We start from the raw sequence: 14128 nt of genomic DNA, 5'->3' as shown, positions 1-14128 counted from the left end.
CTTAACGAGCGACTTTATAACGATAGTTATATAATAATACCTTGAATAGGTAAATGTTGTTTTTCTGTGGAACAATGTTACGTAGAGAAGTAGGTTGGCATTGGTGTTACATATAATCCTTTGATTTCCGCGAGAATTATTAATATGCGTAAGACAAAGATAAAAAAAAACGCAACTTTTTTATATAAAATAAAAATATAGATCGCCATCAAGCGTGACTTTGTGTTGAAATTACATGGTATCTATTTAAATAAATTTCTTACGTATTGCATACACGTGCCACCGTTGATTTTTGAGCGTAAACGCCGATCATGATTGAGTTCACCCGCAATTTGTCTTACATTAAATCGGTTCAAACGGGTCTCAAAGCGAAATGCTTTAGGTCGACCTCTTGGCTGCACCTCGCCAATTTCGACATGATTTACATTCGAATTGCGAGCAATTCGACCTCGGCTACGAAGTGCGCTTATTAAGTGCAAGCACCGGCTGAAAGAGACTTTAGTCCCCGTGTTAGACGCGACGATAACGAGACTTGGACATCTTCGGTTGTTCGAGCAGCCACCAAGGGTCAGAGTAGTTAATTAAGATCCGTCTTCGTCTTTACCTCTCTTTTCATCCTGCTCGCTCCACCACCTACGTAGATCCTTTTTCGGTGTTCTTTTGACATATTTCGAAGCCATCGCACCGTCGTGATCGAGATCAAAGGTATGCTTTCGCGAGTTTTAATGAGCACGAGTTCACCGCGAAAACGACGGCTCTCGTTTATAATTATTCAATTACGGTGACGCTTGTCGGTGAATATCACCGCGACATCTACCGAAGAGATTATATCAAAGAGCTGTAGTTAAAAATTCCTTTGTGCAGGAAATGGAGTATTCCCTATTACACGAATAATACCGCGGCGGAAATTTAGAAATTCGCGAGGGAGAATTTAGTTACGATTTATTCCTGTATAATGTAAAGCTTCAATTTGAGCGGTATTTATTTAATCTCTTCAATTATTAGATATGAAATACTTTAGACAAAACTTTCAAAAAGCACTAAATCTAACGTCAATTAATTACGACAAGATTAAACAGTTCAATATAGAGATATTTCATAAAATATCGATAAAAAAAAAGAGAGCAGCAATATCTTTTCCAATATGTCTTGTTTCCAATTTACCACCTTCGAAGATTTCGTACGAATTGTTGCATCTATTGAATTGAGCCGATATCTCTTCTTTGGATGAAACAGCGCGGAATACATCCTTTGACAAATCGTTCACGTTCGAACACACCGCGAATTTAGGGATTGAAATCTTATCTCCTCGATGCAGACAATCCTGTATTCTCGCTCTAGTCTCACTTACGCCCTGCGTGCAACGTACGTAACGCGTACGGGGACCACCCTTAAATCCCTCATACATTCATAAAGACCGCCTGCGAGCAAACAACTATGATGAATTCCTGTTTCATCGGCCATCAGGAGAGCCGGTTTACATCCGAAAAGGATGGGCGGAGCGACATATGCGGGCTTCCTTCTTTGTTCTCCCGCACCCTTATGCCCTTATTGATTGGCTTCCACGTGACGGATACGCACGCCACCCACGCGATCGAAGTGCACGCATATATTCAGGGTGTGTGAGTTTATGTACATGTATACGTATGTACGTGTGTTCGTATAACGCACGGCAAGCACGAGACCAAGGGTTTCTCGTGTGTACATCTGGCAGTTTCCAATGATAACGTCCGAACCGTGAATATCGCTGCGATATTTGTTCTCCGATGCGAGAGCACAGAGCGAAACTATGATTTCATTTGCAGTTCCACGTGCGATTGTGATGTTCCGTTGTGAAAAACGATACAATATCCCGAATAGTCATCCCTTTCTATCGTATCGTGTGTCAATGACCGTCAAGTGGTTTTTAAAAAGCTTTGAAATGAAAATTCCACGTTAATTAAAGTATCCGGTGGTTCTAGCAATTTCTGTCGTGTTGCAGTTTTAGTTCTAACTCTAAATTAAATCTTTGTAATTAAATTGTTAAATTTTAACGATGTTATTTGATTATTTCAATCAAAATACGTAAAACTATCATATTAAATACAGCAAGATACCATTGGTTAATGATGCCATTTCATAGAATTTTTACGGAGGAATTTATATCGTGTAAAAATTAACGGTGCACGTAATTCACTGTACGTTTCGTTTAATTTCTAAATTTATTAACCGATAAACCCGCTCTAAGGAAAGAGGTCGTCTCATGCTGCGTCTCCCTCGTATTTCCTCGCGAAGCACCAACAAAACGGAAAGGAGGGGCTGATTCTCTGGAGGTCTTAACTTTTAATTTTTTAAACGTATCCGTGGATGCTTCGGGAAAGCCAGATGCGCGAAGCCCGTAAAAGCCTAGCAGTTACCCTCTGATGGCCGGTACAATTTGTGTGCACGATCACGTCGTGTATGGGAAACCTGAGCAGTCAAGAAAAACTGCAGCAGAAAGTAACGAGCAATATTTTTACAAACAAAAATGTTTCTCTGTGTAAAACATTCGGAATAATAAAACTGGTAAATCGTATACTAATTCGTACAAATAAAGATATGTATATTTTTAAGAAAAAATTTATGAATCATGAATACTTCTTGAATTTCAAAATATATTGCTGACACGTTCATTTGTAATTTTGTGAGAGATTCATATATTCATCGATTAATGACTAGAGGTTGAAAAGAAGAATCGATCGATTCTTCTTTTCAACCTCTTTTTTTTTTGTTGTTGCTAGTATTGCTCCAGCGCTGCTATAATAATTCTTGCTTTTACATCTGTCGTGCTCAATGCCTCGCATTGAATAGCGTGCAGATCTGCAATGAAAAAAGTAAGCTTTTTGTGAAGCCGGTTTGTCATTATATGGTAGGGCCACAAAGTTTTTTTTTCGAAACTATCCAGAACCACGCCCGTGCGCTGCAGACGTAGGATCGTCACTTTGGCTATTGTTGCACCCCTTATGTCGCGTGTCATACTCGCACCCCCTCTATTCGCCTTTAGTTATGCTAATTCGTGCGCGGCTCTCCCTACAAAATCGTATATGAAGCGCAAGAATATAAAACCGATTTTGTAGGCTGTCGCGAGCACATTAGTGTACATATGTGTGCAATTGTATATATATGTATTATATATCAAGTTTTTTTAGTTATATGCAATTATACATATATATCATACATTTAACCATATTTAAAAGGAGCGGTAAAAAAATTCGATTTTTGATATTTCATTAAAAAATTTCAAAATAGAGCAATTCCATATTAATTAAAATGTCCAGCGACTCTATCATACTTGCTGGCGCGTTGTAGTTTTAGTTCTGATCCTAAATCAAGTTTTTATAATCGAATTGTTGTTAAAGTTCAACAATATTATTACCGATCGAGCAGAGAAAAATTATTTACAACTGTAACACCAATACACATTAGTGAAAAAAATATTACCAATTTTCCAATTTATTCAATGAGTACACAAGCATGATTAATCTCAAGCAATTCTCATCACTTCATTTATTCGCATTTCTCATTGTCGCTATTATTCGCACCAATAAATGATTGAAAATGAACTGCGATTACGGTAATCACACGTACAACACACGCTCGGATATTTCTTTATAACTCCGAACGAGAGAAACCGTCCTCATGAGGGCAATCGAGACCTTATAGTACATTCCGTATTGTTACGAGGCCATTACACAGTTGGAGGAGGGGAGGGGGTGAACCAGGGGAGCTTGGACGAGACGCGTGTGCACGCGTGCAGCCTCTAATGGCAGATGGTGTTGGGGCTCGCGTTTGTGGCGCAGCTGCAGACGGGAAGGGCGGCACGAGCGAGAAAGGACGAAGGGGAGAGGACCCGCGAAATCGCGAGGACCACCCTGTGACCCCCATAACCGTCGGAGGGGCCCCCCTTGCACGCGGGTTGCTCCCTGTAGCCCTCGAACGCTAACCTGTTGGTATGTGGTTGAGCCCGTGCCAACTTGACGATTATCGCGCGACGAGGAAAAAAGCTCGTTCTGAAAACCCCGGGAATGGGAGCTACAAGCGCGTATCGTGCGAGAGAGTGTGAATCTCGTTATCATCCTGCAATGCGTACCACGCGCGCGTTGCCTGTTGCAGACACAACAGTGAAAAGCTCACTCGCATGGACCGCGAATAATGGATGTGCGTTAAGCACGCGAAACGAGCTGTCGTTCAGCACACGTCCGCCTCGCCGACCCCGTAAATGGGAAACGCTCTGTCGTTTAAATTGATTAGTATCGGCACAGTGCCATATAATCAGATTAAAACAGAGAGCAACGGGAAGCACTCGAGCCAACGGTACGTCAGGATTTTCAGAAAATTGACTTCCACATTTGTTTGAAAAAGTACTAGGAACTGACCATGTATTCGAAATGCGTTTGAATTCGACTTGGAGTTCAACATTCTTTTGTTCTAAAATGTTTATTTAATCGTTAGATACTGTGATTACGTGGTTACTATATGGCAAGATTATGAAAAAAAAGAAATTATACGTGTTGCATCTAATACTTTGTATACTCGGAAAATAGCTGTATAGAACTCGAATTTGATTATTCACGTAGGAAATATTGCATAGTGAAATAAGAATTATGATATGATAAGAATATATTTTCCAAAAAAATTTATAATTACTTGTGGCACAGAAGTAATAAACATGAGAGATAGAGAAAGAGAGGGGGAAAAAGAGGGAGAGAGAAAGAGATGAAGTGTTTGTTTGAAATTCTGTGGCAAGCCGTCTAAGAACATGCAAAATAAATTGAAACTTAAGAGAAAGCGAGTTATGACAGACGGTAAATAAACGGTAAAGATTAAATGGAAAGGAGAAGATGTGAGTAACTATAAAAATAAAATGGAAATAAGTAAAATAAAACGAATACAACGTGATGCATATTAAAATTAAGATAAAAAAAAAAGAAGAGAAAGAGAGGCAACGTGTGTTATTCTTTTAGCTACAACTTCTTCAACGTTCGACTCGATAAAACGGAATTTTATTGTTGGAACCAGTCGCGATTGCAGTTTCATACTTACATATCGTTTCGGCTATAGACTCACCCTATCATGGAATCGGCGGATTCTCAATACTAAACAGCAGCTGCCGCTGTGCTCTCGACGCAGCGGGGGGAACAGCTGTCCTCTCTCTCTCCCTCTCTGCTCTCGAACCCGGATCTCGATTCTGGTTTTGCTTGTCGTATCTTCCGCACCATATGCGTGGATGGATTCATCTCTACGAGTGACCCGATGTAGCTTCCAAAAAACGTGTTTACCCAAATAAAATGAGTGTTGCACTCGCGACAGTACATTCGATGTACAAGGCTTGATATGAACGAATTGGATCGAATTGGGCTGATGTTTCTTCCATTAGAACATTAATCCCATTTTTTCAAGGAACTTACAGAAACAAATTCCAATTTTTATTATGTAACTATATCAACTAAAAAACTGATTCTTTTTTTTACCAAAAAGATCGACGAAACATATACGTTTTAAAAATATATTGAAGACGTAAATTGTAAGGAAGAATATCGGTGAATTGAAGTATGAAAAGATCGGTCTAAAATGTTGAATAGATTTTCATAAAACTTTTATCAAACGTTATACTGGGTCATAGAATATTGGTGAAAAGATTTTATGTAGAAATGATCAGAAGGGCCAATATGGCGACTTGGGATAAAGGCTGTTCCGCCTTTCGGATAATGTTCTATTCTTTTCAGTAATTTTAGGAGATACGATAGATATTACGATAGATAGATAAATAATTAAAAAATTACGAAGAAATTACAAATAATTCTAAATTAAAAAGTAATACAATAAATTTTTAGTGGCAGTTTACCAAAAGTATCAAAAGTTATTTTAGTAAGAAATAATATTTTTTAATCTGTGCTTCCTCTAATAGAAATGTATTATAAAATAATGACAAAAATCTCAATTTTTTTATACAAGTACTTTAAATATTCAAAATGATTTATGTGAAGTTACATTGCGATATAAAAGTCAGTTGTCCAGTAAATATATAAAATATTTATTTGTTTTAAATTTTTGTAATTAATCGGTGAATCGCAATGACACTTTGCATAAATCATTTTGAATACTTAAAGTACCATAGAAACATTTAGATTTTTTATTATTATTTTTAAAATTTTAGTTTTTAACAATGAAAATAACAAATAAATAAACAATAAAAATGAATTATTCAATAAAAATAGGGTATTATAAACAGAACTTTTCTATGTATATATAATTTATTTAAAATATAAACATTAATTTATATGCTATATATGTTTCTCTACCTTCTCAAACCTTCTAATTTTGTGAATTTCGCAATGCATTCTCTCAGTCATTCAAATAGTCTGCGAGTCTTTTAGCTTTTTTCCAAATTTCTAGAAATGGAATGATTTATCAGGTTCCACTTATTTTATTAATTTGCTACATAAAGTTCTTGCACCAGTATGATTCTATGATAAGTAAAATATTTGATGAAAGTTACATGAAAATATATTTAGTTTAACATTTTTGGACCAATCTTTGCGTACTCCCTTCAACACACATGTCGAATAACAGCAATATTATGAGTGGATACTTTTGTACGGTTTTCCGTTGTTGCGCTTCGACGATACGATTGACGTAAACCGCAATAAGCGCGGATTTATCGAGTCAGTATATCGATACGCGAGCGCCAGCGATTTCCGGACCGCAGATGTAATAAAAAAAAAAAGAAAGAAAAGAATCGAGTGCGAAGAAGGTACGATAAAGGAAACGATGAAAATTGTAGACAGACGTGAAAACGATCGACATGAAATCTTTTATTTCGTGATGTAAGTCACTATTTACTTACATTCACATATCGATATCGTGGAAACTGATGCGATAACGCAAAAGGTAAACTTGGATGAAGGAATCTTTTTATCTCGGGGAATGGTTTCGACGATTTATCAATATTTGTAAATCCGGATATAAGAGTTTTCTAGTAAGGACACAGTGTAACACAACGAATTATTTTATTCTTGTTTAATGTTGATAAATGACAAGAATGTAATAATTCACTGTGTTACACTGTGTCTGCCGGAAAACGTCAACAAGATACATGTTCTTCGAAATGTTTTATTGTTAAACTTATGAGCTTAATATTTGAAATGCGACAATTGCGCAAAACGTCGTTTGATTCTCGTTTAAAAAAATCTCATCATCAAATTTCCCCAGATTCAGAATTAAGAACTGACAATATAATAATCTCGTATTATCGTTCTCATCATTTGAAAATCCTGTTCAGCCGAGTTGGACTCGTTCTCCTCGGCTTAATAAACGTCGCTCCCCTTTCGCTCATCCAGATTGTCAATTATGGCGTAACGCGCATACTACGCGAGGATGATTGCGCGTGTGTCAATCGACTCGCGTCGGCGACTCGGCGATGAGAGGGGTGGTTCGCCCTCAACCTAAGCAGCATTGTCCGCCCGATTCTGGTCCCTCTGCCAGCTGTTGCCATTTTTTTTTATTTAGCCCCTCCTCGCTCGTGCTCGCCCCCGGGCTCTTTTGTCGAGCATCGCGTCGTATTCGTTCATGTCAGTCGATTCGAGCTGAAATTAATCAAAAGGGGACGATCGGTTGCACGTGGGCAAGCCTCTTCCTTCTCCTCTTGTCCCTCGCCCTTGCGCAAACGCGCACTTTTCCTCGATCAAAATATTAAGTAGCGCAATCCCCAGTAACAATTCCGCCTGGAATAATGAGGGGGACGAGGAACAAAGGGGAGAAAGAGGAGGACGTGGAAATGAAGAAGCGAACGGCCACGTGCCAACCATGGGAATATAATGCCGCAACGGCCACGTGCTTAGTATCTATCGGGTGAGCGGCAGAAAACGACCACTGGTTGCGTCACGGCGGCTTACGCTTTCAATTCTGTTTCCCTCGCGCAGTCGGCAATATTTATTTAATTATTTGCATCTGGGATTTATCTTGAGCGCGGTCCTAGCTGAGGAGCGTGAAAATTAAATCGCCACTGATGAAGAAAACAGGCAGTCACTCCGTGTGTAACTTACCCCCGCGGTTAGGTAAATGCATATGGTAATTGACTCGAGTAGCTTCGCGGCAATTGTAAAATCTAAGAGAAAGTATCTCGATTTTAACGTTAATAAATGTGCTTTTATTAAAATTAAATGCACGAATATTACGCGTGTTAAATTACTGAAAATAATCTTCACTAACAATATTATACAATTATAATAGAATATATAATTATTCTGGCGATGTTCTTTACTAGAAATTTGTTTTGATTGATAATCTTTTGATATTGACATTTAGACCGAACTACTTTTCTGTGAGTCACTCTGTACTTTCAATCTCGATTTATCAACGTATGACGTTATAATAAACAGTATAAGTTATTTACATTATTATAATCATATGATTATTCTCTTTTAAAATTTATTTCTATTTTTTTCAAACTTTCATAATCTTCGTCTTATCTTGTAGATAAAATAAGTCAGAGTTTACTGGACGTTAATATTTGTCTTCGTTTTTCCATTGAAAATTACAGAACGTAAGATTTATACGTAATGGGAAATAGTTTGTTGTAAAATTCCAGAGAACTACAGCATTTTCTGACTCACGCTTTACGTACCGCTGAATCATTTGATGTCCGTGATATCATCTCGCATCGTAAGCGTAGAAAATAAAATCTAAAGACCCAAATGACATGACGAATCGCGATTGAGTTATAACGCTCCGTAATCACAAATTACAAAAGGGGGTGCAAATGGCGACGCTATTGCCGGTATAAATTAAGCCTGGCTTAGTCTGTTATGCTCTTTCTTTCCGCATTAACTTAAGCGTCGATAAATTACTTTCTCTGCATGCTAATAGAACCTAAACGAGGGTAGATAAGAACTCACGACTCTCCGCTGCCAACTTTGTAAAATTTTAATCTAACTTCGAGAAAGCCTCATAAGTAAACACAGCGAACGTTTCGAAACGCTATTCGCCATTTACGGTATACTGTTTATTACTGTTTCGTTTTCCATAAAAGTATTTACATTAAGTAATTAAATAAAGAACAAAATAACAGCATTAAGCAAAATGTTTCGATCATATATATTTGTTAACACAACGTAAAATGTGTTTAATCCTAAAATATATTTAAAAATTATTTCTCCTACAATCATAAATCGTCCGTTATTTGTCAATCACGACAATTCCAAGTAAAGTGTTTCTATAAGTAAATAATTGTAGATAAGATTTAAGATTGCACCAAGACTTCATACTCCCTGTATGGTATTTCCTTTCCATCGAACGGAATGTACATAACACCGTGACTTCTTTGGATCTGCCAAACAATAGATTCAGGCATATGTAAAGATTCCTGATCGTTTTCGTACAGTTACAGGCTGTTTTCCAGCTCGGACACGCTACACAGAAAAAAAGACTATTTTTAAATCAACCATAATATATTCATATATAAGCAAAAATATTATAATCTTGCTTCAAAGATATCAATCTTGATTTGATTGAATTTGTATTGATATGAGATTTTTAATTGAGCAAGTCTTGAATTAAGTACAAAGTAATACTTGCATCAAAACATATTTAATTAAATCAAGATTGATATCTTTGAAGCAAAATTATAATATTTTTGCTTATATTAGGTGTTAAACTTAATTTCTGCCGTTTTTCGTTTCCAAAATTGATTTGTTTCGAAGGGAAATACCTTAATCAAAGTATTATTAATAAAGTATTATTAATTAGTAATAAAGTAGAAAATAGAGGAAATTATTTTGATTAAGGTATTCATTCATCTTCCCTTCGAAACAAATCAATTTTGGAGACGAAAAACGGCAGGAATTAAGTTTAACACCAAATATATGAATATATTATGGTTGATTTAAAAATAGTCTTTTTTCTCTGTGTACGTCACATTGTGTTACACCGTGTAAAGTAATTGTTGGCAGTTTAGTTTCATAGCATAACCAGATATATAGCATTATAATCTTTCATTCTTATTTTTACAAATATATATTAGCGTATCTATAATAGGTTTATGATTTTAATTTATATAGACTTAAATTATAAAATTCTTTCAGGATCGCAGTTTTATTACAAAATAAGCATGGCTACTAAATAATTTTTTAAAAAGTTGACAACACTAATATATTGTACTTATAACTTTACATTCGAGCAGAGTAACACCATGTCATAGTTGGAACACTTTATATTGAACACAGTGTTACACTGTGTCATCTGTATATTCCTTGTGGAAAACAGCCACAGACTGTTTTTGGCTTGGACTTTCACGCGCTGTAAGTTTCATTATATCTTCTTTGTAATAAATGCGAAAGATAGAATAAAGCTTACAACGCATTCAAACGTCTAAACGTCTAAATCCAATGCTACAATGGCTGCGGTCGATTTGGACGCTTTCAGCGCTTTTCAGTATTTCTATTCTTATTTTACGTCTAATGAACGATAAAGACAGAATGATGATTACAAGCGCTTAAAGCGCGTGAGCGTCCAAATCAACCCGCAGCCAGTCTCGCTAAAATTAACGAGCAGTTGAACTCAAACAATGGGCGCGTTCAAGTCGGCAAAACGGCTAGTCTGCTCGCCAAGCAAATAAACATGATTGGTTGTTACTTATGGATGCAACTAATCACATTCAATCACTCGGCGAGCAAGCTAGTAGCTTTGTCCAGCTTGAACGAGCCCAATTGTTCCAATTCCTAGCGTACCTTTCCTACGCAGGGTGCACCATTGTGATAAGTACGGCCGACGTAGAGCATTTCCCCGTTTGCAGTCCTCCCGGCCTCCACCGCATGTTCCGGTACGTGACCGTGACCCGCTCGAATCCAATTGAAATGGGCGGGCATCAGTACCTAAGATATAAAAGCCAGCGTTGTTTCGAATTACATCCGCCTGGATTTCGCGACGGAAAGAAGGAAGGGATCTCGAATCCAGCCAACAAAGCGACGTACTTTGCACTTTCCTTCCGACCCCACCCGACGCAAATAGAATTAGCCCGCGAGCGATCGTGCGGCTGTGTAAGCCGAGCCGAGAAGAAATTGATTCGGACGAGCGCGATCGAGTGCACGCCAAATAGCAAACAAAGGGTCCGCCTAATGCGGGATCGAAGGATGTACTTCAGTAACGCATCGAATCCCGCTACCGATCAATACTGAATGATACGTTTCGTTCTGCATTTACTATCCTTATGCTTTCGTTTTTCGTCCTATCTGGAAAGTGGAGGGTTATCCACTATTATCCTTTTTTATGAAGAATAGTGAATATCCTACGATGACAATTATTGCCAATGTTGGCGAGATAATAAATTAAATTATATACGTCGTTTTCATTCGTATAAAAGGTGTCTCGGGTTTGTTACGACTTCATTAAGGAAGGAAATGATTGCGAAAATGGAGGGAAACTGGAAGAGGATTTGTCAGGGCAATAAAATGCGCCCGATCGTTTCTAGAATATCGCCGTGCAAATATCCGTGACTAACACACTTCGCTCGATCGCACAGTCGTAATCTTATCTTCGCCATCGAAATAAGATGCGCCAGGGATATAGAGATAAAACACGTTCGTGCGCTCTACGTTACGTAAGGTTTTACGCGAACTCTTTAATTCGCTTATTAAGGAAAGGAGGAACGGTAGCGTTATGAAACCAGTACGCTCGTAACTGTCGATGCGGAGGCAGAAATACATAAAAATGTAGTTCATGTTACGTAATTGCAGATTGATTAAAATTACGATGTCATAAAAGATAACTAAATGAAAATAATTGACATGCGATTGATGGCATTCGAACGACAATGGCGTGTAATTGGAACTTTATTTCACGTAATTGGAAGAGAGATAATTTCGTTTGAAATTCCAGCTCGATGTCAACGTGTGAAATAACGAAGAGAATCGAATCTCTCGTTTCTCGCGATCTGTTATACCTCGAAGTCATGTTTCATGTGCTCGGCACCTCCGTGGCAAACGTAGGCAACTCCATGATCTGGCTTCACTTTCGCCGGCAGCATATCACCCTGGTGCATAGCACGACCTACGAGGAGATTCATACCGTCCAGGTCCCTGCCGATGGAGATCATCATGTTACGGTCGGCATAGGACGACCATCTAACCCATTTGTATCCTGCAATAAATTCTCACGATACTTTCACGAAGTCACTCGTAATGTTGACGTATTTCAAGATTTCCAATCAGAATTTATTGCGCTTCCTTATCATATCGATTATTCATCGTATCGATTCTCACAAGTAAGTAAATAAATGAGTAATCGGTACAGTGATTATTAAGGAAACTTTATCATACTTTCTATTACAAAAAAAAAAACAAATTTAAGATAACAAAGAGATAATTCACTTTCACATTGACTTATCATGTTTGTCGATAATTATCGAAATATTACACAGTACGACAAAAATTGATTTTTCTTCTTCCCATGAAAAATTCAAAGAGATTCTGAAAGTGTTAGGAAAGCATTTATTTAATTATTTTAAATTCGTATTCAGTTAATGGTCTTATTCAGGTGTATTTAATGGTTCAGATATATCAAAATGATTTGATAAAAAAAGGAAGACTTCCGTAAATTGTTGAATACAGTGGAAAAACGAGCATGGAAATGGTTTGGTAGCCGTCATCGAAAATTTTCTGGGCAATAAAAAAGCCGACAACTACAAAAAAATTGTTGCTGAAATGATTTCGGCTTTTCATGTAATGAAAGTTAACATGTCGCTCAAAATACACTTCCTTCACAATCATTTGGATTTTTTCCATCAAATTTGAATGAATTCAGTGATGAATATGGTGAACGCTTTCACCAAGACATTGCGATCATTGAGAAACGCTTCAAAGGAAAAGACATCAGACACATGCTTGGTGAATACTGTTGGTCTATTGTTTTCTGATACAAAACCGGAATTATACAAATGGTTTTAATTGTATTATTATTATTCTACAAAAATTTGAAAATATATGGAAAAAAATCATTTTCAATTGTTTTTTTTGCATTCGGACTCATCGCATAATTTCACATGCAAAAATGTCAATTATATTTATTTTAAAAAATTACTATATAATTTAAAACAATTGTAAAAAGCCAATATGAAGCAAATACAATAAATGGCTGGATAAAAAACGTTAACTTGAACTGGTAAAATACCGTGACACGGGTATTTTTTTTTAAATCTATTTTCAGAATCTCTTTGATTTTTTCACGAGAGGGAATGTGTGTTGTACTGTGTTATTCTCTTCATAATATTTTTTGAATGATTAATAAGTAAATGAAACAATTATGAAACCATTTTGTTGTAATTACAATTGTATATACATATATATAGTTAATATAATCATAAAACCGTGTTAGATTGTGAAATATTTATTAGAAAACTTTCATATCAGATAAAGCAAATACAAATAATTAAGAAATTTTAATAGTTTATAATTGTTAAAATAATTATATTAAAATATTCAATTTATATTTTTATATTAAAATATTCATATTTATTATTTTAATATATAATGCATAATAAAAACAGAATCGTCTTTCTTCTTTAATTTTAAAAATCGTATTCTAAAATTAAAATAAAACTTTGCATTTACTTCGTAATTTGATTATTACTTTTACCTGTTTACATCTAAATTTTACGGTATTCAATATCACTGCTTACCAGGCATTATTGTTTCTTGATCGAAACCCGCTCTCGTACTGTCACGCTACGATGAATAATTAAATAGCACAAGTGACGATTTGCGTGGCGACACGTTTAAGTGAGAATTATCACTGAACGTGTCAATACTTTGGGCGTAAACGAGCTGAAGTCGCAATCCCACCAGTCGAGACCTTATCAATCTTATCAGCACGGAAACGTATGTTACATAGAGCCTGCGGCACGCAAAATGCCATGTTCGAACACATGAGCCATATTATGCTATTCATTCGTCATATCACGCAACGTGATTCCATACCTATAATAATCTCATTGTTACAACTTTTACTTTAACTTCACGGTTGTATGACGAAAAGTGATATAAGTATATCGAGTAGCGCGAATTTGCGACACGTAATACATTAATCACTGTTGCGTGCAAAATAAAACAAATTTATA

At 36.6% G+C, this 14128-nt stretch overlaps 1 protein-coding gene across 1 annotated transcript; it reads right to left on the bottom strand.

Annotated features, from left to right (window-relative positions):
- Window positions 1-9090: 9090 nt before the first annotated feature.
- Window positions 9091-13807, bottom strand: LOC108762386 (uncharacterized). Its single transcript, XM_018509357.1, has 4 exons — window positions 13691-13807; window positions 11957-12153; window positions 10746-10889; window positions 9091-9346 (listed from the first exon to the last, which is right to left on the bottom strand). Exons 1-4 carry the CDS (start codon window positions 13695-13697, stop codon window positions 9260-9262), a joined length of 435 nt encoding a protein of 144 aa, XP_018364859.1. The 5' UTR covers window positions 13698-13807; the 3' UTR covers window positions 9091-9259.
- Window positions 13808-14128: the final 321 nt, after the last annotated feature.

Source organism: Trachymyrmex cornetzi, unplaced genomic scaffold (assembly GCF_001594075.2).
Source record: "Trachymyrmex cornetzi isolate Tcor2-1 unplaced genomic scaffold, Tcor1.1 scaffold299, whole genome shotgun sequence".
Lineage (NCBI taxonomy): Eukaryota > Metazoa > Arthropoda > Insecta > Hymenoptera > Formicidae > Trachymyrmex > Trachymyrmex cornetzi.
This window is presented reverse-complemented; position numbering and strand designations above follow the sequence as displayed.

Bases quoted from the DNA above. Each gene is read 5' to 3' on its own strand.
- LOC108762386 (XM_018509357.1), bottom strand. The intron at 10,890-11,956 runs GTATAACAGATC...TTTATATCTTAG, and splicing joins ACATGAAACATGACTTCGAG to GTACTGATGCCCGCCCATTT. The intron at 9,347-10,745 runs GTACGCTAGGAA...ATTGTTTGGCAG, and splicing joins GTGCACCCTGCGTAGGAAAG to ATCCAAAGAAGTCACGGTGT.